This window comes from Rhagoletis pomonella, unplaced genomic scaffold (assembly GCF_013731165.1).
Source record: "Rhagoletis pomonella isolate Grant_MI unplaced genomic scaffold, Rhpom_1.0 Rhpom_scaffold_00219, whole genome shotgun sequence".
NCBI classification, from domain to species: domain Eukaryota; kingdom Metazoa; phylum Arthropoda; class Insecta; order Diptera; family Tephritidae; genus Rhagoletis; species Rhagoletis pomonella.
In genome coordinates this window covers 7,011-16,525 of record NW_023458773.1, presented here as the reverse complement: position 1 = coordinate 16,525, position 9,515 = coordinate 7,011, and the positions used below count along the sequence as shown (strand labels likewise).

Genomic DNA, 9,515 nt, shown 5'->3' with positions numbered 1-9,515 from the left:
AATTGCACCAAAGATAATTAGATCGGACTAGCCTATCAAGAAAATTCTGTAACATATCCAAACCGATCGGAAGCAACAAAATCTAAAAAGTTTTTTTTTTACCTCGTTTTTATTAGTTTGGTATGTATGTAACTATGTAATAATTGTTCGCGATATTGGCAATAACTAATATTATGCGAACTACGCCTGCAGGCGGTTGGTTTTACAATGAATTTCTGTCCTGTCGTTCATCTTGTCGAAGTCTAGTTTGGGGTGCGTTCAGTGCTGTCCGATCGTTCATTCGTAGTCTTGTGCGCATGGTTGCATTCGTCCACAATGGTGTTCCTGTCAGGTCCGTTTCAGAAGTCCGTCGTTCCAGTCCCGCATTCCGCATTCCTGCGCGATCATTCTGCATCGGATGACGGGTTATATTTTTTCATGAATGCGGCGACTTAATGTTGGTGCGGTTTGGGCCTTCGTGGTCCCCAATCTCCTCGACGCTGTAGCGCCCGCATCTCATTCTCTTCAGGATCTTGTGCGGCCCCAGATATTTAGGTTTCAGCTTCATTACTGATCGATATTGCGTTCGCTTGATGACTACTAGCTGGTCGATGGCGTACTCGGACTCAGCCTGTAGGTGTTTGTCGAACGTTTTGCGGTTCTCCAGCTACATCTCGGCAATGTTTTCTCGCGCTTGACGACGCACTTCCTCCCTTTCAACAATTTATTCGTCGATGAGCTCGTTCTCCAGTAGCTCCTGCAACTGTGGGATTCTCTTCATTCGCATCTCCAATCCTGTCAATATCTTGAACGGTGAGGCCTTGGTGCCGCGCCGGAGTGCTATTAATGAACTGCTGGACGCAATCAACTTTTGTGTACCAATTTCCGGGAGTCTCGTGACTCAGCCTCGCTGTCATCGGTACAACTATGCGATGTATGCGGTCTACCGTCGCTACCGTCGCTATTAGAAGATGCTCGATCCCTTCACTCACGCATTAATCTTTGAAGAGGTTGGAGGTGAGGGCAGCGCCTATGTCCGTAATTATTCACCTGGTATTCCCAAAGAGTGCTGACTGCTTCCGCAATCGGTCAACCACAGCCTCTGCGCCGGTGTTCTTTGTCGGGTAGCGCCAGACTAATTTGGACAAGGCATCTATTACGATTAAGATGTGGTTGTAGGCTTTTCTAGTCAGCTCCATTGGTCCGATATGGTCAATGTGAAGGGTACTCACAGTGGCTTGTATTCCTTATTTATGGGATGGGGTTCAGGAAGCCTTCCTTCTTTCCGGCCTTGGAATCGGTAACGATATACTCTATGCAACTCCTGACGACCTTGATGACCTTCGCGTACAGCTGTGGTATGAAGTAGGTCTGCTCCCCAGAGTCTTGCGTCTTCTTTGCTGAGACGTGGCCTTACTTATGCAATACTCGGATAATTTCTTCCTCTATAGCCGACGGCACAACTACGAGCTCCTTGATGGGATGTTTGTAGAGGATGTCGTACTTAACATAAAAGTCATCGAAACTGTCTCTATCCAACACATTGCGCATAGCTCGAATCCAGCCATCATTCTGCTGGGCCTGCTTCAGACGGTGGCGTAGTGAATCCTCCAAGATCAGGCCTGAGACCCGACTAAGGGCATCAACGTGACGCATCTTTGTGCCGATCGGTGCTCGATTTCGTAGTCGAAATCCTGAAGAAACATCGCCCAACGGGATACTCGCATGGGAACATCTCGCTTCTTCATCGTCATCATGAATGCATTCCAATCTGTGAAGATATTGAACTTGATTCCCATTAGGTAGACCCGCCACTTCTTCAAAGCCTCTACAACTTCTAAGACCTCGAGCTCGTACGAATGCAGCTTCTCCTCGGACGGCTTCCTCTGCCGACTCGTATACTGGATTTGGTAAAGCTCTTGGTCCTCGAAGTCTTTCTGCAATAAGAGCACAAACTTCGAAGCTTTACTGAGTAGATCGGAGAGTGGTTTTGGCGATGACAGCGTAGTTTTCGACCAATTTATGGAATTGTGGTATCACAAAGGATAATCTCACATTGGCCCCCCCTTTACGCGGCTACTGGCCACAACCTCACGCGCCGCTGCACCTTCGCATGGATCTGCTCCGTCTCGTCCTGCACTAGTACAATTTCCGGCCGCAGCTTTGCGCTCGAGTGCATCCTCGTGCCTCGCGCCCGATGAACTCTGGATGAAAAAAAAAACCTGCGATAGTTTAAAGGTGAGACCCTCAATGGCTAGAGGCATCGCCTGTGTGTAATACTGCATACTCATATATGAGTCATTCTTACCGTTATATATTTCTTGTCTATGTGTGAAGAGCAATCGGTTTCATAAAGGATTTTTAAGACTACTCGTAGACTGTGCTCTTATAAGGGTTTTATAATGCTCTTAATAAATAACATGTATTCTAAAAGAGGTTTATGAGGCTCTGCGTGTAGATATATTTTTATATGACTATTTTTTATCCTGTTTTCTTTTCTATTTCCTGATTAGTGCAACTCCTCTACAAATTTAAGATCTCTATAAGTTTTCTTCATTCAGAATCAGCAACAAGCAAATTTATACACTTCTATAAATTTTAATTCTTAATTCTTCATTCTTCACGAAGATCGTGATCATGCGCGTAGCCAGAACGAAATTTAGGGGGGGAGGCCTACAAAAAAAAAATCAAAACCAATAACTTACTTACCAAAAAATTGCTTATTATAGCTTAAAATTATTGTAACCAATAGAGGTAAATATGTTGTACAAAAAACAAATAAACAGAAGTTCACAAAAGTTGATATAAAACTATTCGTCGATTTTAATTGTTAACTTTTTACTGAGCATGTTTATTTTACGAGGAGGAAGCATCGAAAGCCTAACCTCGTCAGTGTGAGACTTTAACCCAAACAAAACTTCCTCCCGTCATGTACCGTTCCCCTCCTGGTACCACCGTCAAGGATTTCGTCGTTATAACACTATGTGACTGATAAAGTTATAGATCTATTCTCTTCTTCTTCTTCTTATTTGGCTCTATAACCGCTAAAGCGATTTCGGCCAACTGACGCCAATTGGAAATGCCAAGTGAAGCCAGAATACTTTCAGAGCTGGGGCGTCGGTGTCCATTCGAACGACATGGTCAAGCCAGTTGAGCCGCTGTATTTTAATTCGCAATATACCAGCACGGGCATGATGAGTAACTTATAGTGTGGTTTTCGTACGTCGAGAGAGGACTTTACTCCTGAATTGCCTACTCAGTCCAAAGTAGTACTTGTTGGCAAGAGCGATTCTGCGTTGGATTTCTATGCTGACATTATTATCGGTGTTAATGCTGGTTCCCAAGTAAACGAAATTCTCTACTTTCTCGAAATTGTAACTGTCAACAGTGACGTGGGTGCCAAGGCACGAAAGTTCTGACTGTTTGTCTGATGAAAGGAGATACTTCGTCTTGTTCTCGTTTACCACCAGACCCATTCGCTTTGCTTCCTTGCCCAACTTGGAAAAGCCAGGACACACTTCGCGGTTTTTCTTACCGATGATGTCAGTTTTATCGGCATAAGCCAGCAATTATACGCTCTTGTAGTAAATTGTTCCTAAGCAGTTCAGTTCTGCAGATCTTATTATCTTCTCCAACATCAGATTAAAGAAGTCACATGAAAGAGAGTCGCCCTGTCAGAAACCCCGTCTGGTGCCGAAGGCAATAGAGCAGAGCTGGTGGTATTGCTCAACGTAATTTTTCACAGCCGTATGAGTTTTGAGGGGAAGCCAAATTCAGACATACATATAGGAAACTCCTTTTAGTGCTGTCGAAAGCGGCTTTAAAGTCAACAAATAGGTGGTGAGTGCCGATCCTTTTCTCGCGGGTCTTTTCCAAGATTTGGCGTATTGTGAATACCTGGTCTATGGTAGACAATACATTCGATAAGACCTTGCAACCTATGCTTAGAAGGCTGATCCCGCGGTAGTTGGCACGCATGGCGGGGTCTTGTGGATTGGGCAGAGCGCACTTGAATTCCAGTCGTCGGGCATGCACCTTATTACCTCCTTGCCATCGTAAATAAATAGCTCAGCTGACAGGCCGTCAGCTCAAGCAGCTTTGGCACTTTTCGTTATAGTCAGGCGCTGGGATATTGACTCCATCGTCATCGACTGGGACCTCGGGTTCGTCTTCTCCACTTCTTTCAGTGCTTCTGCCATTCAAAAGGGTCGAAAAGTCTTCCCTCCATAATATGAGAGCCTTGAGACCTTCCGTAAGTCGCTCAACTCTCTGATAAAAATTTCGGGTGTTTTTTCTGTCGGCCAGCATTTCAAGCATTTTCTCACACTCCTCATCGTACCAGTAATGAGCGGGAAATGTGGTTCCACTGATCGCGCAAGTTGGTTTGTTGAAGAGTGCTCTCTCACAGCAGCTGTGAGGGTCGAGCGCCGAATTCATTGGCTGTCTGTTTTGATTGAACCTTTTCGACGTTGAACTTTCCTTGCATTGTTGGGGGCCCTTTTTTTGCTGCTCCGAGGTTGGGTCGTATATTGGATGCGTCAATATAGTAGTGCGAGTCGATGTTTGCCCCTCGGAGTGTACGTATGTACATCTAAAACATGGAAGCATGCCTTCGGTCTATCACAACATGCTCGATTTGGTTTCCGGGTTTTCGATGTGGAGACATCCATGTAGCTTGATGGATCTCTTTATGCTAGAACCCAGTAATACATACTGCCAAGTTTCGGGCCCCGGCGAAGCCGATCACCCTCAGGATGCCTCGTCCTTCTCTTCCATCGGGGCATTGGCACATATGAATGAGATGTTGAAGAATCTCGGTTTGATGCGGATTGTGGCTAGACTTTCGTCCACTAGAGTGAACGCCGGTCTCTCCCATCACAAATCCAACACCGAATTGCACTCCTTTACGTGGCAACTGTAGTAGACGTCGCAAGGCTCCACGCTTACCTTCCTCGCCCATCCATCGCATTTCGTGGATGGCGGTGATGCCAGCCTTTATTTTTCCCTAGGACATCAACCATCCCGATTAAGGGTTCGGATATTCCAAGTACATACCCTAAAATCATAGTCCCTCCTATGTTTGCCGTGATCGTCATCAATAGAAGGGGGTATCACCCGCGGCATGTGGTTTTTTTCATTGGGCAGGGTTTTAACGTGGCGGGACCCAAACCCAGCGCACACGGGCCACTCCCAGTTGAATGGCAGGCAAAAGCTTTGCAGTACTAGGAAATCTACAAAACATAGTGGTCAAAAGCGAACATCTCAACTAAACCCTGATGTATTTTTTAAATTCATAGCTCTACATACCTGTATACTACCTATACCTTTATAGTAAACCAAATAGCCGGGCCAGACGTTATTCAAAATAAAAAATGTAAAGAAATAAACTTTTTTCCGTATACTCTGTAATATTCCTCCGCAATCTTGAAAGGTAAACTAACAATTTATAATCATTGCTTTGCAGCGAAATATCTTCTCTAAATTATATACATAGGTATGTATAAATATGAGGACGTATTGAACATTTTGAGTATGCAGATTTTTTATGCTGGTATATTCATTTATGCTAAATATATGTATTACTTGATTTTGTTTTGTCACACTTAAGAAGTAAACGTCTTGGCTGTCCACACAACCGGTCAATAGTTTTATCAATAATCTCAATAATCTGTGATACAAAACTTTCGTTGTACGCTTAGAAAAGATACAAACCTAAAGACAAAGTAATAAACAATTGAACTATTTTTGCTCATTGTCGACTGCAGCCAGGTTTTTACAATTTTTAAATGGAAGTGCTTTGAAGTTAGAGAGAATAACTTGATACAGAACCGGATGATCCACATATCCACTTTTTAAATCAATTTACTAATTATTTTGTTAGCGTTGGGACTATAATTTGTTAAACAGTATATATATAGGAAAAACCTTGAAAGTTAGGGGGGCCGAAATTATCAAGCAAGCATTTCGTGGTACTATTTTTGAATATCTAGGCAAAAATTTGGAAGTTTGGGGGGGGGGGGGCCCCCTGCCCCTACCTGGCTACGCCCATGATCATGATTACTCTTTATCCATACCATTCCAGACTTCAGTAGATAACACAGGCCTACGATGGTATCTCCCTTAAAAAACTAATTAGAAATTTTGGTAGATATTAATACTAAGCTACGAAAAAAAAATTTATAAAAAATTCCATCAAGTAAATTTTCCCAGAAAATTCGTTTTTAATTTTCTATAATGTTTCTGCATATTACTAGCATTAACTTCGAACTTCCATAAGTCTTTCTGATTTACTGAGGGTTTTGTATAAATTTGCTCAATTCTAAAAAATTTTCCATTGTCAAACTCTCAAAGTACAATATTTTAGACTTTAATACACAAATTGGTTTCATAAGTGTCTTTGGATAGAAATCTGGCTGTAGCGCCACATTTTTTATGAATTTTAATGAGAAAAAAAACAAGTTCGAAAGGCAAAAAGTTAAAATTTTCGTTTTGTTATTAAAAGCCTTTTCATTCCATTCCAGACTTCAGTAGATAACACAGGCCTACGATGGTATCGCCCTTAAAAAACTAATTAGAAATTTTGGTAGATATTAATACTAAGCTACGAAAAAAAAATTTATAAAAAATTCCATCAAGTAAATTTTCCCAGAAAATTCGTTTTTAATTGTCTTTAATGTTTCTGCATATTACTAGCATTAACTTCGAACTTCTATAAGTCTTTCTGATTTACTGAGGGTTTTGTATAAATTTGCTCAATTCTAAAAAATTTTGCATTGTCAAACTCTCCAAGTACAATATTTTAGACTTTAATACACAAATTGGTTTGATAAGTGTCTTTGGATAGAAATCTGGCTGTAGCGCCACATTTGTTATGAATTTTTAATGAGAAAAAAAAACAAGTTCGAAAGGCAAAAAACTAAAATTTTCGTTTTCTTATTAAAAGCCTTTTCATGGCAGAAACACACTTGGCGTATACCTTTTCCAGCCGAAAGCGACCGCTGTTAGAAAAAAACGTTTTCTAATTTAGATGTTGCCCTGGCCTCTGATCGAACCAGGGGCCTGTAATACAAATTTTACAATTGTAACAAGTCTACAAGTTATTAGTGAATCGCTTGTAGCTACAAGTTCTAGAATTTCTTGTAACACAATATTATTTTATACACTTGTAGCTATCAGCGAAATATTCTACACTTGTAAATGTAAAAGGTGGCGCTAAAGTAATCCTCCTATCAGAAAATGCTATAAATTTTGCGATTGGCCCCTAATGTCAGTTCTGTTTTAACATTTGTGTAGTAAACACATGCGAAATACACGTAAATAAACAATGTTACGCTACACTGCTCCAGAACGCGGAATATTGCTGACTATTTATTTGACCAATAATCGGTCGGTGACTTTGGCACAACGTGAATTTCGTCGCAGATTTCCTGGCCGTCCAACGCCAACTGGTGAAACACTGCGACGTTTAGCCGCTCGCCTCGAAGAGACTGGCACAACACGAGATGCTGCCAGGCGTGGCAGACCCCGGAGTAGCCGTTCTGCAGAGAATATTGCTGTAGCCGAGGATGTCATGGAAGCGTCGTCGACATCGACCAGACGACGTGCCACGCAAATGGGTATCAGTCGACGGTCTTTACAGCGAATTTTGGTACAAGATTTGAAGATGTTTCCGTACAAAGTCCAGACGGTGCATCAGCTGTTAGCTGCTGACCACCAATCGCGTCTAACATACGCTCAAGCCATCCTTAATCACCACCAAGAGGAAGATGATTTTTCATCAAAAATAATCATGAGTGATGAAGCCCATTTCCATCTTAACGGGTACGTAAATAAGCAAAATTTACGCTTCTGGGGCACTGAAAATCCGCGTGTAACCCACGAAGAGCCATTACACCCGCTCAAAGTCACTGTATGGTGTGCTGTTTTCGCTGGAGGAGTCATCGGACCTTTTTTCTTCGAAGACGTCGCGGGCCAAACGGCTACTGTGAATGGTGAGCGCTACAGAGCAATGATCAACGAGTTCTTTTTGCCGCAACTTGATGAATTGGGATTGGAAAACATGTGGTTCCAACAGGACGGTGCAACGGCACACACTGCACGTGCCACAACCGATATGCTGAAGGATGCATTTCCCGGGCGCCTAATCTCCCGTTTTGGCGATTTGCACTGGCCAGCAAGATCGCCTGATTTGACCGCTCCAGACTTCTTTTTGTGGGGCTTTTTGAAGTCGCGGGTTTATGTCAACAAGCCTCAGACTCTTGCAGCTCTTAAAGACAATATCCGTCAAGAATGTGAGGACCTATCGCCGGAAGTTTTGGCCAAAGTGATGGAAAATGCCATAAAAAGGGCTCAAATGGCAATCAACTGTGGCGCCGGCCATTTACATGACATCATATTCTCGACTTGATGTAAAAAAAATTAAAAGACCAAATAAAAATAATCCACAAGAAGAATCAAAGTTTTTCTTTTTTTTTTTAAATTACAGCCAAAAAACATCGCAAGGTTACTTTTGCGCCACCTTGTAGTTTCTACAAGCATTTGTAGATGCATCTCGATTTTCACTTTAATATACAAATTTTGAATAGCCTTGATTTAGTTATTTACAAGCTAGATCTCTTTTTAAAAATAGACTATCCGCTACCTATCGAGTAGTCTGTAAAACCGACTAACCGAAATTATTCGAATAGTGACAGTTTTTCATCATAAAACTATTTGTATTAGCCCGGTTGGGTTTTGTCAATAAGCATAAGTATTAAAAAAATAAAAAATAAATGTTTACTCAAAGAAAACAACTAGTCGATAAATCGAAAATGAACGGAGTTTCGACTAGTAGTTTGTGAGCGTTAAGTTGAAAAAGGAGAAACGAAACGGTTAGTCGATTAAGTGAAGTCGGTAATTTTTTGAAACAGCTTTTGCTAACCGACCAATCGATTAACAAGTAGGGACACGATATCGAACCGCAAGTATCGATATAGTACTCATTTAAAGTATCGCTGAAAAAATATCGGGTACCCATTATTAACGGGATAAGAATACCCGATATTCCCAATATCAATACCAAATTCAAAAAATTTAATCTGAATATTGGACTCTGTAAAGCCCAAAATATAACCATATTGCTTTACATATCAATTCCAAAGTATAGACATATGGGCTTTTCCAGCGGTAATAGTACGACATAGATTTGCAATAAATTGAACCGCTAGGGTGCGTTGAAGTCAAAATAAAAAATATATTCCACATAAAATTCATATTATATTTGCGTTAGAAATTAATTTAAAAACAATATTAACAAAAAAGTTACAATGGAGATTTTAGCAACGTAATGTCTTGTAACGTGACGTCAGATACATTAACTTTGCAATGCGCCTTTGCGATTCGATACGATACAAGGGTTATGGTACTCAATTCCAAAAAATATCGTTTGAAAAATATCGATTAAAAAATATGGTATCGAATGGAAAAAATATCGATATAGTATCGTATCGAAATTCGTGTCCCTATTAACAAGAGCTCTATTACGAGCAATTGTTTTC

At 41.2% G+C, this 9,515-nt stretch overlaps 1 protein-coding gene across 1 annotated transcript in view; it reads left to right on the top strand.

Moving 5' to 3' along the window:
• LOC118750388 (tektin-4) overlaps positions 1-7,244 on the top strand; it is a 53,013-nt gene extending 45,769 nt beyond the window's left edge. Inside the window, exon 4 of the mRNA XM_036485108.1 lies at positions 7,149-7,244. Coding sequence (XP_036341001.1) covers positions 7,149-7,244 — 96 coding nt within the window. The remainder of the gene's footprint in view (positions 1-7,148) is intronic.
• Positions 7,245-9,515: the final 2,271 nt, after the last annotated feature.